Source organism: Cydia amplana, chromosome 17 (genome assembly GCF_948474715.1).
Source record: "Cydia amplana chromosome 17, ilCydAmpl1.1, whole genome shotgun sequence".
Classification (NCBI taxonomy): domain Eukaryota; kingdom Metazoa; phylum Arthropoda; class Insecta; order Lepidoptera; family Tortricidae; genus Cydia; species Cydia amplana.
Genome location: NC_086085.1, coordinates 13327584 through 13345461, shown reverse-complemented (window position 1 = coordinate 13345461; position 17878 = coordinate 13327584). Strand labels below are relative to the sequence as shown.

At 36.2% G+C, this 17878-nt stretch overlaps 3 protein-coding genes across 5 annotated transcripts in view; 2 read left to right on the top strand and 1 right to left on the bottom strand.

Annotated features, from left to right (window-relative positions):
• Nucleotides 1-15997, bottom strand: part of LOC134655846 (transcription factor IIIB 90 kDa subunit) — a 51415-nt gene extending 35418 nt beyond the window's left edge. Inside the window, exons 1-4 of the mRNA XM_063511337.1 lie at nucleotides 15884-15997; nucleotides 15565-15789; nucleotides 14924-15148; nucleotides 12887-12991 (exon numbers count right to left, since the gene is read on the bottom strand). Of these exons, the coding sequence (XP_063367407.1) occupies nucleotides 12887-12991; nucleotides 14924-15148; nucleotides 15565-15778 (544 nt within the window). The 5' untranslated portion in view covers nucleotides 15779-15789; nucleotides 15884-15997. The remainder of the gene's footprint in view (nucleotides 1-12886; nucleotides 12992-14923; nucleotides 15149-15564; nucleotides 15790-15883) is intronic.
• Nucleotides 176-8114, top strand: LOC134655809 (BTB/POZ domain-containing protein 6-B). 2 transcript variants are annotated; one of them, XM_063511286.1, is made up of 7 exons: nucleotides 176-482; nucleotides 3942-4108; nucleotides 5313-5597; nucleotides 5871-6018; nucleotides 6269-6485; nucleotides 7140-7505; nucleotides 7581-8114. In XM_063511286.1, exons 1-7 carry the CDS (start codon nucleotides 379-381, stop codon nucleotides 8058-8060), a joined length of 1767 nt encoding a protein of 588 aa, XP_063367356.1. In that variant the 5' UTR covers nucleotides 176-378; the 3' UTR covers nucleotides 8061-8114. The 2 variants fall into 2 exon arrangements, with proteins under 2 accessions (XP_063367356.1, XP_063367357.1); XM_063511287.1 differs by lacking the exons at nucleotides 176-482; nucleotides 3942-4108 and adding an exon at nucleotides 4868-5058.
• Nucleotides 15998-17422: 1425 nt separating the features above from the next.
• Nucleotides 17423-17878, top strand: part of LOC134655814 (transcription factor kayak) — a 50908-nt gene continuing 50452 nt past the window's right edge. The window contains exon 1 of one of the 2 annotated variants that reach the window (XM_063511292.1): nucleotides 17423-17655. In XM_063511292.1, coding sequence (XP_063367362.1) covers nucleotides 17530-17655 — 126 coding nt within the window. In that variant the 5' untranslated portion in view covers nucleotides 17423-17529. The remainder of the gene's footprint in view (nucleotides 17656-17878) is intronic. The other variant, XM_063511294.1, reaches the window with a different exon arrangement.

The window sequence follows — 17878 nt, the reverse complement described above, 5'->3', positions numbered from 1 at the left end:
AAAACAAAAATAATCAAGGTCGACAATACCATCGCTGATTGATACAATGGATCGATAAGCGAGCACAGATAACACATGTACTTATTCCATCTCGCTCAGGCTTGGCGGCTGTCCACCGGCGCCTAGGAGACAGGTGACCTTGCGCAAACTATAGTATAGTAGTGCGTGACCGGCCGCGTCTGCGCGCTGCGGCAGTCTGTTCGAACGCACCAATGCAAACGCATTTATTCGTTATTTAAAAAAATAATAAATCGAAAACAATATCCCGTTCGGATACTTAAGCTTTGCTGAATGCATAAAAATTAAAAGTAAAAAAACTGTACCGGTTTTCAGTGAATAGTGTTGTGAAAATGAACGGATGCAGTACCAGAAAATGAAATGAAGGGGACTGTTTTTGGAACTCCGAAAATACCTGTGATATTAGGAAAAATAGTTTTAGGCTTGATTTTCACAAAAGCGGACCTCACATACTTCGCTAACCGGTTTGTTATTTTAATTTAGGTACTTTATTCGGACGTTCTATTTTATTTGCTTGTTTTGATGAAAAAACTTGTTTAAGTAACGCGTCAAACATATTTTAAGATATCATTTAAAATAATTAAGGAAATATGAGTCAGGTTCAAGCAAACTTGTATTTTTTCTACATGACATAAAAATACACTTTTAAAATAAATATATTTAGTTACACAAACGAGTCTAGAGCGATATATTTTCATGAAATTATATGGCGGTAGATCCGTTTGTGTAAAATATGTGTACAAAACGCGAGAGTTTAAAGTATTATAATAAATATAATATTTCATTTCGCTGTCATGGATTCTATAACATGCTAAAATAATTATATTCTTACATAAATAGGTACATAATAATATTTTAATTAAACCGGGTAAAGGCAATCCATTTTTCAATAGGCTAGGCGCAAAATACCAATTAAGTTCTCATCCGTGTGTAAATGAAAAGATTCGTTAAAGCCGTATAGGAAATTATATAGGTAGAGTATACGGGATAAGCTAACTGCACCTGCACCGTGTTTGATAGCACAGAGTGTGCAAGTGCTATTTTAAACGTTATAATATCAAACAAGTTAGACATTTATGTTAAATTGGTAACCCTTCCCCGCGCTGTATTATTAAACACGGTGCAGTGTTAGCTTAGCCTGAGGGGCTACCGCGAAAACAGAAATTCGCAAATTGCGGGGATCTTTCTCTTTTACTACAATGAAGTCATAATTAGAGTGAGTGAGAGAAAAATGCCCGCAATTTGCATAAATCGATTTTCGCGGTTATAGCCCTGGCTCTATTACTCCATGACAAAATTTAAATATTCATGCATTGTCAAAACAAGATGGTCTAGAGAATTTTAATACAGTAAAGATAATCATAGTATAGAACCTAACTTAACAAATCATATCTATTCACGATCAGCTGCGTTCTGTTAGACAAATAAGACCTACTTAATACTAGTCATAAGACAAAAGATAAGATTAAAAGAAGAGGGCAGTCAACAGAGTAATATAAACATTTACAGCAATGGCGTCAAGCGTTGGCCCATCGAGCCGGCTGCTATAAAATTTGGCTTTTGTATTGATTTCAAGTCTTACAACACGTTACCAGTCACAAGTAAAAAGCGTTGCAACCGGCATATCAACATATATTTAATGAGATTCTGGGCAACGTGGATTTTCCGTAAAATTTGAGTTTCTAGGTACCCACATTTAATCCGTATTCTATAAAATCGTCACGTATATTCCAAGGAACTTTAAACATAACATGTCGTTGATTTTATGCAGTATTTGAGCCCAGATACTTGCGAAGTTATGAGAAGCTGAGCGAATATCTAGTCTGAAATGAGACGCACATAGTACCTATAACCAGGCGACAAAAATATTAGCTTCGCACAACTGTTCATAGTAAATACAAAAAATATGGTGATTTACTTTCAGTAATAGTTGATGAAAAATTCCAGTACTTAGGTAGGCAGACATCACAACAATACGCTGAAAAATGTTTGAGAAAATCAAACACTTCCATAGCAAAACCATTAGATATTTTTGAATGTCATATCCTGTCAGGTGTTATTGACTGTATCTAATAACTAACAGGTTATTTTATTTTCGGAAAACACGTTGTTATATAGTCCGCAGATTGAATTAATATTGCTAGGAAACAACTTAATTATCATATCAAATATGATATTCAAAAATAGTTTCACATCAAACCGAACCGACTAAAAATAGTGGAATGGCATGTTTTTAGCGCTTGTAATAGAAACATAACTTCGTTCAAAGGAATAATAGTCACTAGCTCGCTGGTCAACAAATCGACATGTCTAATTAACCTGTGTTAATTCATGCACTGACGCATTGTATATTTTCAATTTCATGTAACAATTAGAAAACTGTATTCATGAGCGGAGGTCGAGAGGGCGAACCGTTTTTTCGGCACTTAATGTTTATGGACGAGTTTGTTTGATGAAATTACGTACCATACAGGGTGGTCCAAACATAGACGACCAAATTTTTTTTTTAGATTCCTAACATCGTGGGCTATCAGATTATACCCCATGTATGTTACCAGATTTTTCGTAGTGAAAACGAGTTAAGAATTTTCGAACTTTTAATTTTTGTTAAGAAATTCCCGGGCGAACCAATTAATTTATTTAAAAAAAACTACTGAACTTTTTTGAATGTTTCTTTTTGTAATATAATCCTTTACAAACGGCATAGTTGCTAAAAAAAATCAGCATCCTCACTTGGCTGCGAGTTGGAAAAAAAGAAGACTAAACTAAAGTCAAAGTTTCTTCGAAAAACGTAAACTACGAAAAATCGGTTAACATACATGGGGTATATTCTGATAGCCCACGATGTAAAGAATCTAAACAAAATTTTGACCGTCTATGTTTGGACCAGCCTGTATAATTGAGATCTCAAGCAACGTGATTATTACTCACCGTTTACTTTACATTTTTATCGCATATAATGCTTTACCCTTATGCTTATTGGTTAACTTTAGCGAAGTTATCTCTAATTCTAAGAAGGTGACGTATATGAAGACGAGGAAGAAGATTCCCTTAGCTAATAATGCATCTGGAAAATTCTCCTGTTATTTTTTCATTACAGGAAAATTACCGAAACAGGTGCATCATATGCCTAATCAATGCTAATCAATCTTCTAGTGTGAAGTCAACATATTTTACATACAATAGTAATGTAAATACAATTGTCGACCAATGGCCAAGGGTCACCAGTCCACATGTTGTTGTCCCTTACACGTGGTGCCGACAGTTTTATGTAGTTCTCTCCTAAATCTATAAACCATACAATGGCCAATTAAAAACCTTTATTTATTGAACAATACAAACACAAATAACAAAGACGTGGTACGTACGTATACTTACGTTTAGAAAATAATACAAAAAATTTCGTGGTTACCAGAAAAAAAAACTTGGAATCTTACTACGTATTTGCCTCAATTACAGACGTCAATGAAAACTATTTTGCATGAATTTACATTCACAGATATTCCTATGTTAATTTAACGCAACATGAGCAATTTTGGTGGATCTGAACTACAAATCAAATATTTTAACAAATTAATATATATTTTATCATAATTTATTTTTATACCTATTATATTAAATTTGACTGACCGTCCTTAGTCCTTAAGTTAAACTTAGTCCGCCTCTATCATAATTTTTCGGTTTATGCAATTGCAAACAAGATTGTCAAGATTGCTTAAGGCTCCATGTCAGAACTGCCGGTGTATAAAAACTCTGTATATTCATGGTATATTCACAATAAAAAGTAGATAGATAACTAATAGGTATAAATATGGTTAATGTCTGTACCTAACCCGTAATTCACGCGAAGCACAATACTCGTTCACTAGTAAGTGCTTATTGTTTAAGATAATAAATAAATAAGATAGTTATTTTCTATTCAGATTTGTGTGGTACGCGTGCCAACTGAGACTGCAAACCTCGATGGACAGCAGCGTAGATTTCTTCGAAAGCCTCATCAACGAAGATGGCAGATTCGCGGAGGTGAACAACAACTGTCAAGAACCGACGCAGCGCCGGCAACGACCACGGCCACGGCCGTTGGTTGAAGGTAAACTGTTCTAGGATGTTGTACCTATATTATGCGAGTTTGTCCTGTTAGTAGCGTCAGTACATATTTGATTTAATTGATGATTTTAGAATTCAAATTAGTACACACTTACACAGTACAGATTTTAAACCTTTAAATTTTTCTAATGGGTGATGTGACGCCATTTATCATGCATATAAAAATATCTTAACATAGAAGTCGGCTTTCACGAACGGCTTTCAATACGGCTTTCACGAACATCTAAATTCAAATAAAATCTTTTGTCTTTTTTTTATCCCTTTTGCACATTATTCGAGCGAATTTTCGTGTTTCGATTTTCGCCTCTGACGAAGAATACCTATGATCTAAGATTAGGTACCTATGCGTTTTAAATAAATTCTACAAGTTACCTACAAGGGTTGTTTGCTGTATACCGAAATTTATAATATTTGCATTTTCTATACTTTATGTTCCTTTTTTCCTTCTAGAACACACTAATATACAACTAAAATACACAATAAAATTAACGCTTAGCACGCACTGCGGTTTTTAAAAAGCGGTTCCGCTACCGCAAAAAATGTAACGTACGGCATTCTTTATAAGCGCACGCACGCAACTTGCTACATTTTGACCGCAACCGCAAGAAAAAAACCGCAGTGCGTGCTAAGCCTATAACGGTTGCGTCGAGTCTAAATAAATACATGGTATTCTTGTATTCGAACGCAACATTGTACCGGATTCACTGGATTGGCCGTTTCCCCTACCTCCCGCGCCCGTCCCTCGCCGTCAAGCAATATGGCCGACGTCAAACTGTACGAGTACGCGGCCCTAATGTTTTTAAAAAGAATTTGAACAATTCCGCGGGCGTTGTTTATAAACTATGTCGAATTTGTGTTCTAGAATTGTGTCAAAGCCTCCTAAGAGGTTACAGGATAGCATGTCGGTCGCACAAACCAACGCTTGGATGAACGGTGAGCGCGGTCTTGAAAGATATTATTGATTTTAAGTTCCATCTTCGTCAAAGACGACGTAGGTGTGATCAATAATGCATTAGCGGGAGCCGTTTTTGGTCGCTTATGAGAATTCAAGTTATAGTGACGTGATTGTGTTAACTAACTATTAGTCGGACGCCTGACCTGGTTATTGTGGTCTAAGATTTGGCGTTCGCCTTAGGTCTTAGCTCGAATTTGGCTAATTGATTTATAATTGTGTTTTTATTTTACAGCGGAAAACATCAACAATGGAGGCCAGTCATTATCTCCGCCGCACAGTCAGACGATCTCGCAGCGCGAGACAGGCACCCAAGTGTCTCAGTGCTACAGTGGCCCGCCTTCCCCCTGTGGGTCCTCGAGCTCCGTCCCGTCGCCCACGGCGAGCCCCGCGCCGCCCCCGGGCTCCGCCACGCTGGACCCCAACTGGCAAGCTACCAAGCCCACCATAAGGGAGCGGAATGCAGCAATGTTCAATAATCAACTGATGGCTGATATCACATTTGTTGTTGGAAGCCCCGGTAAGAGACAGATTTTAAGTTTAACATTTATTAATAATCAAATGCATTTTGTATTTTTAGTTTTTGCTTGGTGAAACTAAATATGTTCTGAGCCTCAAATATTAAGGTATTGCCTAAAGTGGCTTATTCATTACAATTGTTCAGAAGATGTGTTTACTAAAGCATTTTGTCTTAATCGAATGCCAAGGAATTCTTAAAAAAAATCTTTAGTTATATACATATTTTGATTTATTAATACACATTAATGGCTAATAAAATTTTCCCTAATTTCAGGCCACACACAAGTGATCCCAGCGCACAAGTATGTTTTAGCAACAGGCAGTTCCGTGTTCTACGCCATGTTTTACGGAGGGTTGGCGGAGTGTAAACAAGAAATAGAGGTTCCAGATGTGGAGCCCTCAGCTTTCCTAACATTATTAAAGTAAGAATATTTTTTTTAATAACAAATCATAATTTATTCTAGTATACAATACAAAATATAATTTCGTTAAAAAAACAGGAACTTGACAAAAATGAAGTGAGTGGAAAATACATAAATTAAATCAGACCCCACAACACAACAAATCAGACCATTGAAATAAATTACAGTAAGCTAAATTTTTTTTGGATTATTATCCAAAAAAGTTCTGTTTTAATAATCTGAGCTCATTTGACCACTATTTCTTTTCCAGGTATTTATACTGTGATGAAATCCAGCTAGAAGCGGACACAGTGCTATCAACACTATATGTCGCTAAAAAGTACATAGTGCCTCATCTAGCACGAGCCTGTGTCAATTATCTGGAGACCAGTCTCACAGCAAAAAATGCTTGCCTCCTCCTTAGCCAGTCCAGACTCTTCGAAGAGCCAGAGCTCATGCAGAGGTGTTGGGAAGTGATCGACGCCCAGGTATGTGAGAGCACAAAACACATATCAACAATATGCCTCGAGCCGTCCTCATCCTACAGTAGCCTAGTCACCATTTCACGGTCTTCCAGTCGAAACTTTTCAAGTCCTGAAGCGGAAAGCAGTGATACTCTATGAATCTGTGATGAATAGACTTGAAGTACGAATCTCAAAATTATGCCACTGAAACGACTAGTACACTAAACTCTAATGCTCAATGTTATGCGTTTTGGTTGTGATTTAGGTTTAAGATTAATGTTGATTTGCAACATTGTTTCTAACTTTCTACAGCCAGTAGCAAAAATTAAATGGGTGAGGTAGTCAAAATAATCAGCACAAACAAAAAAATGTCTCATTTTTAACACTTGCTCAGCTACTTTTGGTACTGGCTGTATGTACATATTCACCATAACATTCCAAGTGTAAGTGTACCTACCTATACCTAGTCAATACGTAGATAGATATAAACTGCAATACAGTCTGTATTAATTGGTGTCTGCATGTTAGAATTTGCATGTAAATGTTGAAATGTCGTACAACTTTTGTAACATTTCCGACTCATTTGTAAAGATCTGAATAAAGCATTTGAAACAAACTGTATTGCAGTTTTAATACACCTAACTATTTTATAAAACAATATTATTTCATTATTTATAGGCTGAGATGGCCCTGACATCAGAAGGATTCGTTGACATTGATATTTCAACTCTGGAGTCGGTACTAGCGAGAGAAACTCTAAATTGCAAAGAAATTAATCTATTTGAGGCAGCGCTAGCCTGGGCCCAAGCAGAATGTTCTAGAAAAGAAATTGAGTCCACACCAAGCAACAAACGGGCAATGCTCGGAAACGCCATATACTTGATCAGATTCCCCACAATGTCTTTGGAAGAGTTTGCCAACAGCGCTGCTCAGATAGGGATACTGACACCACAAGAAACCATAGACATATTTTTGCATTTCACCGCGTGCGCCAAACCACCACTGTGCTACCCGATCAAATCCCGAGCCGGACTCAAGTCCCAGGTAACGTAAATATTGACGCATTTCATTAAATTATAAATGTGTACGTAAAAATAATTAGAACTTTTACCTTTCCAGATATGTCACAGATTTCAATCCTGCGCTTATAGAAGCAATCAGTGGCGATATCGCGGCAGATGCGACTCTATACAGTTTTGCGTAGACAAGAGGATATTCGTTGTTGGCTTTGGACTGTACGGATCTTCGAACGGTGCTGCAGATTACAATGTGAAGATCGAGCTGAAACGCCTAGGCAGAGTCCTGGCGGAAAACAACACGAAGTTCTTCTCGGATGGCTCAAGTAACACATTCCATGTTTACTTCGAGAACCCAATACAAATAGAGCCGGAGTACTTCTACACAGCCTCCGCTATCCTAGATGGAAGCGAGCTGAGTTACTTCGGACAGGAAGGACTGAGTGAAGTATACATGGGGACAGTGACATTCCAATTCCACTGTTCTTCTGAGAGCACCAACGGGACAGGAGTGCAAGGTGGACAGATACCAGAACTGATCTATTATGGACCTACGATGAGTGGCGCTGGGAGCGAGGAATGACAATTAATGCAAAGGCCGCGTCCGCTCAAATACATGTCCGTGTAATAGTGTACACTTTTGACCTACAAAATGTTTTGACCTAAAGTTTCTTGAGGTCTAAAGTACTCAATTTCTCAGTTGTTACAAGACTTGAACCGAGAATAGTTGCAGTTATGAATGAGTTACATAGACGGTTAGAATTACAAAAAGAAGTCTAGGCCAAAGAATTTTAGGTTAACTAGCGACTCCGGCTTGACATGTATTGGGCGGCGTTACCTCTATATAATCGGGAAAAACGTTCAATATTTATGATAGTTAACATTCCCAAAATGTTATTGTTTCGTTAAAAATATAAAATGACTTGTATATTGTTGAATTACATAGAAATAAGGGAACCTAAGAATGTGATATGGATGTCGTAATGCTCTCTATAAAATGCTTAAACTAGAAATGATCCATAACACAAATTTATTGCAATATATTACAATTAATATTTGTGCTGTTCTTTAATTTAACTCCTTAGCATTTAGCGTTTTAGAAATTACAGTACGTGTTGTTCAGATTATAAACTATATGTGTAAATATATAATAATGGACACTTAAGGCCTTTGAATATATTTATTTTATTTTAAAACGTGAGCATATTCGTATATAAAAGTGGTATATCATTTACTCTTGCTAATGATTGTTCCTCTTGGTGCAGAAAACAAAAACAACAACATCCTACATTATGTGTCGCGCATAAAAGGATATGAATTTAATACATCCAATGTTAAGATTACGCTCTCGATGCAGTGTATCTTTATTACAAATTCTGAATCACACTATCAAGAGTTTTCTTAGGATAATCCCTATATGTGGCACATAATTATTATGCGCTAGATGTCGCTGTTGTATATATCTAGGAAATACCCTGAATCAAGATTTTTCCTGATATAATGTAGATCTACATCGAGAGTCGACTCAACATTTTTACTAACTTACAAAATTATAAATTTCACGCTCTTCCTAAATAAAAATTAAGAGATTTATGTCATGAAGAGATTTTCTCAAATAGAATTAGCATGCTACGTGCCATTCGGTGTAGAGAACATCCTGAACTGTTACCTAATATTTTAATTCGGAGGCCATTGATATAGTATAAAGAACTGGATACCCAATCAGCCGCCAAAAATGGCCCCACAAAAGTGATGTCAAAACAGATCATGCATTACTTTTTCGTTTAGTCTTGTTTGAAACGCTCAAATGTGAAGTTGTCAACAATTACGAAATGTGCCGTTAAAATATGTAAAAATAACAATGATAAAGCAAGGAAAAAGGATGGAATGTATTTCTTTCGGTTAGTTCTTTGGATAGCATTACATAATTTATGTAATCTGGTGGTAATTTTATGGTTTTGAATAAATTAATTTGTTAGTACCAAAGAAGGGATGTCAAGGAACAAAATTCTAATGAGTCGATGTGAGGTCAATATTTATTTTTATTTTTATATGGAATTCATAATAAATAATATTATGTTTAAATTGAAGATTTCCAAGAAAACCTATGCGACGTGCAAAGTGGACTGCTATTTAATTATAGCAAGAGATAGGGGTGATGCAGTTTTAAACAAGGCAAAACGGCACTTGTGTGTTCGGCCCATTTCCCTGTTTCCGACATATACACCACCAATAAGGGCTTAACTGTAAATGCTAAACCTGTCGGAACACAGTGACAACCACAGGATTTTTTTTATAAAGTATAGGTAGACTTTATAAAAAAAATCCAATCAGTATCTAAATTTCCCCGTGCACCCGTGCTATGAGTAAATGTAGATCTTAAATACACAGTTATTTAATAAGTAGAATTTATTTCAAGGAAATTAGTATTTAAAGACGTATAAGTATACGTAAGACGTATATGTACTTACGAATTAAAAATTTAATTTGTTTGAATTTGAACCACGTATTAATTTTATTTGAGCTCCCGATTAAATTAAATTCGTTTTATTTATTACTTCAATCACTGACTTAATATAAAAGAAATAGACACACAAAGCAGAACAAAAACGTCAAGAAATGTGGATCCCAATGACGTTTCGCACCATTTGCATTGATGATAAAAACGCTTACGTAAATTTTGAGTCAAGATAAATGTTTCGTACAGAAAAGAGCTTAATGTCGTAAGCATTAAGTGTCAAATTTGCAAACATAAGTACCAACACTGTTAAAAAATTTAGTCCGATGGCACTAAACGTAACGTATTTACGTCAAACAACGTCAAACGAGAATAATGAACGAATGGAGTCACTTTGGTACACTTTAATATGTATTACTGTACAGGAAAATATTAAAATTGAAGTAATAAATAAAACAAATTTAATTTAATCGGGAGCTCAAATAAAATTAATTCGTGGTCCAAATTCAAACAAATAAAATTTTTAATTCGTAAGTATACGTCTTTAAATACTAATTTCCTTGAAATAAATTCTACTTATTAAATAACTGTGTATTTAAGATCTACATTTACTCATAGCACGGGTGCACGGGGACATTTAGATACTGATTGGATTTTTTTTATAAAGTCTACCTATACTTTATAAAAAAAAATCCTGTGGTTGTCACTGTGTTCCGACAGGTTTAGCATTTACAGTTAGTCGATATAAGCCCTTATTGGTGGTGTATATGTCGGAAACAGGGAAATGGGCCAAACACACAAGTGCCGTTTTGCCTTGTTTAAAACTGCATCACCCCTATCTCTTGCTATAATTAAATAGCAGTCCACTTTGCACGTCGCATAGGTTTTCTTGGAAATCTTCAATTTAAACATAATATTATTTCTTATGAATTCCATATAAAAATATAAAAAAATATTGACCTCACATCGACTCAATAGAATTTTGTTCCTTGACATCCCTTCTTTGGTACTAACAAATTAATTTATTCAAAACCATAAAATTACCACCAGATTACATAAATTATGTAATGCTATCCAAAGAACTAACCGAAAGAAATACATTCCATCCTTTTTCCTTGTTTTATCATTGTTATTTTTACATATTTTAACGGCACATTTCGTAATTGTTGACAACTTCACATTTGAGCGTTTCAAACAAGACTAAACGAAAAAGTAATGCATGATCTGTTTTGACATCACTTTTGTGGGGCCATTTTTGGCGGCTGATTGGGTATCCAGTTCTTTATACTATATCAATGACTTCTGTTTATTCAAAACCATAAAATTACCACCAGATTACATAAATTATGTAATGCTATCCAAAGAACTAACCGAAAGAAATACATTCCATCCTTTTTCCTTGTTTTATCATTGTTATTTTTACATATTTTAACGGCACATTTCGTAATTGTTGACAACTTCACATTTGAGCGTTTCAAACAAGACTAAACGAAAAAGTAATGCATGATCTGTTTTGACATCACTTTTGTGGGGCCATTTTTGGCGGCTGATTGGGTATCCAGTTCTTTATACTATATCAATGACTTCAATTGGTTTTCCTGTACAGTAATACATATTAAAGTGTACCAAAGTGACTCCATTCGTTCATTATTCTCGTTTGACGTTGTTTGACGTAAATACGTTACGTTTAGTGCCATCGGACTAAATTTTTTAACAGTGTTGGTACTTATGTTTGCAAATTTGACACTTAATGCTTACGACATTAAGCTCTTTTCTGTACGAAACATTTATCTTGACTCAAAATTTACGTAAGCGTTTTTATCATCAATGCAAATGGTGCGAAACGTCATTGGGATCCACATTTCTTGACGTTTTTGTTCTGCTTTGTGTGTCTATTTCTTTTATATTAAGTCAGTGTCGGAGGCCATGTAGTTTAACACATTCATTGCCACCCAGCCAAACAAGACATCCAAACTTTCTTCATTATAAAGGTACCACGATCCCGACTATCGGGTCGTCCGGCCTGGGAATGGAATCATAAAATACCCGATAGTCGGGTTTTCGGCACTGGGGGGAAGTTTTAACACATATTTTCAAACTTGGGTTAGTCTCAAACTGAGCTGTAGACATGAGCAAAATGTGTCACTGAAAAGAAAAGATTGATATGCATCTTTCGTACGCTGTGAAGTACTTCACTCTTTTAGTTCACTAGTTTAGTGGCTCAACCAGGGCTCAACCAGTGAACGCATATGCTTTCACTGGGCTCAACAGATCCGTCTATATCAACAGTACTGGTTTTCTATCTCTCATTCGCGGATATATGAGTAAAATATAGAATTTGATAGATTATTTCATTCAGAATATGAACTTGAGCTGACTTCTACTAAAAAATCACTGTGAAACCTTCTGACGAACCGTCTCACAAATGCGGTCCTGTCAGAACCCCACGCTCGTGGCCAACTGTCTGTCTTCCTCATACAATGTCCATTAAGCATGTTTTTTGGCCCCAAGGGGTCAAGCTGTAAAACAGCCCTTCGTTTCAGTAAATTGATACAACTATGATTGAAATAGGGTAATTGCACAAAAGATCCCTATGGGTCGAAGTGTATCCGCAAGGGCCCCCAAAAACAATAAGATAAGATAAGACTATGATTGAAATAGACTTACAGCCTTCCCAGTAATATATGATCATTGTCAAGAGGGCGCTGTTATTCTCATGTATAGGGTGACAGTTCAGTATTGTATGAAAACTTTAGTTCCAGTGAAATTCCGCAACATGGCGCGTGATCATATATTCCTGGTCAGGCTTTACCAGCAAGTTGAATGTTGATACATAGCCTAAATCAAAGGTGTTTCTCTTGATTCGGCCGAAACGTTTTTTTTATGCCGAAACGAAAACTTCGGTAGCAATAATTTACTAGCATGTTATGTTGTCTAAGTCTATGACTTACCAGTAGGTGGAATGTTGATGCACAGAGCCCTAGAGAGCCTGAAGTACGTGCGGCCAAGCTGGTAGCAGCATATTTGAAGCGCGTCGCTGATGTCGATTAGCAGGTCTGTATGTACGATGTTAAGGATATTGTTGAAATGAGTTTATAGGATGGCGTTGGCGCCTGTCTACAGTGTCTACCAAAGAGTAAATTAAGTAATGTAAGTATAGCTGGTCAAACCAAAATTGTCAGTAAATAAGAACAAAAAACTATACTCATCCTTTTCTTTTGGGTGCTAGTACTAGTATAAGAGAAAGATAGTATCAAGATATAAAGATAGTATCAAATCAGTATAAAGATAGTAATCAAATAGAATCATGTAGATCATATTTCATCAATAACAGGATACTTACTTTCCCATCACTTTATATATTATGAAATCTGCATATTTGTAAAAAATAATCCAGATTTGTTTCCTGTAAAAAAATCTAGTACTCAACCAATCCAAACCAAATACATGTACGATATAATACGCGCTAACCCTAAATCGGAACTATTTTCAAAAAGCGTTATATGTATGAGTATAAAGATATTTAATAAACTTCCTACAGACCTTAAAAAATTGGCATCATTACCCTTCAAAAAAAGATTGTTTGATTGGCTAATCAAACATTGCTTTTATAGCATAAATGACTTTTTACAAAGTTAGCTAGTTATTAAGTACCTACAATTTAATGATATGTCTATCTATGTCTGTTAATGTTAAAAGTAGTTCTAAGACAACTTACTAAATATTGTACGCCTTTGTAAGGCAGGATATGGAGAACATGAAAAATTTGTACCACCTTTGTAAACCCATAACCATACAATAAATATATTTGATTTGATTTTTTTTTGATATGATTCTCTCTGTCTATGATTGAAATGAGACAGACCTTTGACAAACTGTATAATATTAATAATCCTACCAATAGTGTCAAATTCTTGTGTTTTTGTTTTGGAACTATGACCCAAATGTAGCCAAATCCCAGAAGAAATATGGGAAACCTATGGTGGCGCCATCTATTAAAACCTTTAACAGTTGACAACCCCATTTGTTAAAATAAACATCACTATCATAATTTCGTAAACAATTTGGGATTTCTAGAAATCGAGTGCAAAACTGCAAAATAAACAAGAGGATTTTACAGTAATAAGTAATATAGGATAAATATCAGATGGTGGAGATGTTAACATATAACAAGGAAATAAATATTAGGGCCCTTACACACTTGCAGTTGCAACCGCACCAGCACTCCGCAATTTTTTTAGAGAGCATATTAAAAAATATTTTCACCTCAGCAGCTCGAACAAGGGTACTTTGCTACTTAAAAACAGTGAGCAAAATCGCATTTTGCTCACTGAGTGAGATAAAATGAGCAAAATGCGATTTTGCTCACTCGGTGAGCAAAATGCGATTTTGCTCACTGTTTTTAAGTAGCAAAGTACCCTTGTTCGAGCTGCTGAGGTGAAAATTTAATTGTTGGTATATCTTAAGAAAACATGAGTAAATAGAGGTAAGTGATGAAGAAGGAATACATTTTTCGGGTTCTCTAATATGTTCTCACTGCTGAGGTGAAAAATGTTGTGTACTACACGAGATCAAAGTTATTTACATCTCGTGCGCTTTTGAGTCCCTTACTACGCTCAAGATTCTAAATTAGATTCACTCGCTACGCTCGTGAATCTATTATAGAATCTTTCGCTTGCACGGGACTCAAAATAAGCACTCGAAGAAATATCAAACTTTGATCTCTTGTTGTACAAATAACTATTTCAGCTTAGCTGTTCGCAGCTATGGTTGCGGCCGCAAGTGCATAATAGGTTGACTTGAGGTGTAATCTTAGGGCAATTATGTACTAATATGCTATGCATAATAAATTTGGTAACACTTTACAACATTTCTTCTAACAAACTGTGCTACTTTTTTCTCTGACAAATGGGGCAGGACAGAATAACAACAAAAAATAGTTGATCCACCCACATACAACTGAGAAATAAACTTCACAAAAAGGATACGCGCCGTGCCCTCAGTTCTACACGTCATATACACGCAAGCCGCCTGCGTGTGGCTCGCCGGCCGGCCAATGGTCAGGTGCCGGGACAGAGCCATCTTGAAAAAGTTGCAAGCTATGTCTATGCATTGCTGGTTGAGTCGCAGTTGCTGACAGAGTGCTGTGATGCCATCTCTGGCTTTCCGTAATGTTACTTCTCTGGATTCTTGACCAATGCCCGCATTGAATGCTGAAAATTATATTTAAATTAAATATTACTTTGGACTCATTATATTCACTTAATTCTTTACTAGGGCTTCATTTAACAAAATTTATATTATATTAACTCTGGCAACTACTGGCTCTAATGGCAACAGTTTGGTGCAACCGATGGTATGGAAAATAGGTTAAAAGTTTTTAACAATTTTTATCTGAATAAAGTCACGCTTACTTATTAAGTTTCTCAATATTTTGTAATTGATGAAGGATTTTGTAATGTAATTTATGTTGTATCATATGATACACAGGGCTACAAACTACGGTTTGTAGTGCACTAAGCCACAATGTTGAAAGATAGTTATTTTTGTTTACTAGCTCCTTTTCTTTAGTAAACTACAACACAGAACTACTTAAATCATCATGGAACTTATTCAGCAAAAACCTTACCTCCTCCAAAGCCAGTTGCGCCTCCTTTAGACTCAGCAGACACAAACTGGCCAATAGCTGAAGCCCCTCCATGAGCGTTTTCTTGAAACTCTACTTCGGCTACTATAATGTTGTCTTCCAACACAGTTCCGCAGTTTGTACACACTGCATCACCTCGAGCGGGATCTACTTCTATCTCCGAAGAGCCACAATGCTTGCACTTCTTCCCCGACATTGTTAAATCGGCTAAAACATCAAGAAAATATACGTTAGCAAATGTTTACATATTGTTTTAGAATTAATGGGGTTTTTGCACGACGAGTCAAAGATTTCAACTTACGGATATGACAAAATTGATAACTGACGCTGTTCCTATAAGCTAGACATGTAATTCGTCTAAAACAGGGAATATTATCATGTTCTTCAATATATTAATACAGTTAAGTGAACCATGGGAACCATGCATTTACTTTGACAGCTGACATTGACATATAATAGATGTTTTTGTCTTTTTGTATTAAATAGCGACAATGTTGCGTGACGTGAAACGAAACGTATTTTTTAACCAACATCAGAAAAGGTAGTAAATGTAGTGATCGTACAATTCTGAAGTTATTAGCAAAAAATAACGAGTTTAACCGCAGCGCAAGATCTCTGATAATGATAATATATTCAGGGAGGTAAATATATTATGAATAATAATATGATCTCTCGCTATATGAAGGTCGTTCGGATTTCCTCCTTCTCCACGTCTTCTATAACTTGGTCAAGATCTTGTCAGTAGAAAAAGGCGGCAAATTTGAAAAATGTAGGCGCGAAGGGATACGTCCTATAGAAAATTTTAATTATGCGCCTTTTTTTACTTTCTTTTTCATCCAGCTAAGTAACTTCGCAAATTATGCTTCTAGAAATATATCCGCATTTTGATGTAGGATCAAGTCGAATGACAGGAAAAAACAGTTATTATAAATTCAACGTTCAACAAGGTAGCAAAGTCGTTGTTTACCACTTTTTCTAATATTTACCCGCGGAAGCGAACTATTTTAAAATAGATATCGATAAGACCGTGGTTCATAATCGGAATCTTGAGCATTCGAGGGTTTCAAGTTTGGTTTCGAGTGTGGAGGGGGCTTATGATCTAATCTAAGATTCCAATTCCAAGTTCCAAAAACTTTTTTGTACAACTTACTACTTGTACTTACTACTTTTAAGTACTTAGTGAAAATAAAGGAATACTAAACACTAGGATTTGGCAGTAAATTACTAGATTTCTAGAACGAAATCAAGACAATTTTCACGGAATTCTCACCGCAAAAGTCAGATTCAAAGCTATCTATTTTTTGTATCAAACGAACCAACAAACCAACAAAATGATGATAGCATTCGAAACGCAAACGATATGACGTCATAGCCACACTGCGATGCCATTGGTCGAATATCACGCCATACATCTTTTTATAGACGGTGAGATCACCCTTATTTTGTTTAGGTTGAAGTAGGACACCATACTCGAAAAGTTGATGCTTCTATACAAAGTGGCGGCGCTTTGGACATTTCGAAACAAGGGGCGAGAAATTCTCAGGAGAGAAGGGCATCCCCAAAGCGACTACGAGTACTACGACGTCATCAGAGATGAGTCATCATTGTTGTGTTCTCAGATAATCTGAGGGCCTACCGCGAACCACGTTCGACGTGTTGCCTCTCTGTCGCACGTGTAAATTCGTACGTAAGTGTGACAGGGATGCAGCATTTCGAACGTGGTTCGCGGTAGGCCCTCTGCGCGCATTTGCGTGGAATCGGAACTGTCACAAAAGTTGCAAGTGAAGTGAAGAGTGAACTGTCAGAATCAGATTGAAAACGAACGCATACGCTACGCTAGATTGATATTACGCGGAACTATAACTGGTTTGGACTTAACCTCGTCAATTGGCTAATGATATCGCGTTTGTTCATTACGTAAATCTGGTGTTGTGCTTTGTGAGGACTATGACGATGAAGCTCGATGTTAGTGATAGCCAGTCGAACCATTCAGAGTCCAACGACAGTCAAAGTTCGCAGGGCTCCAGCAATGACTTCATGGCAACGATACAAGCATCCAGATCGCTGCTTACGGTGAGTGAAAGAAAAAAAAAACGGTTCAAGGTCACAGCAATGCTTTATCTGTTGAATATGGGTTAAAAACCTACTGAAACAACTTGTACGTTTTTAAATTGAGTTACAATTACTTTAACTAACCTAAAACTATGACAGGTAACTTAGTTTTTACTAAGTGACTGTTAGTCAGCATTATCAAATACAAAACAATTGTATTTTGTTGTAATTATGCGCTATTTCC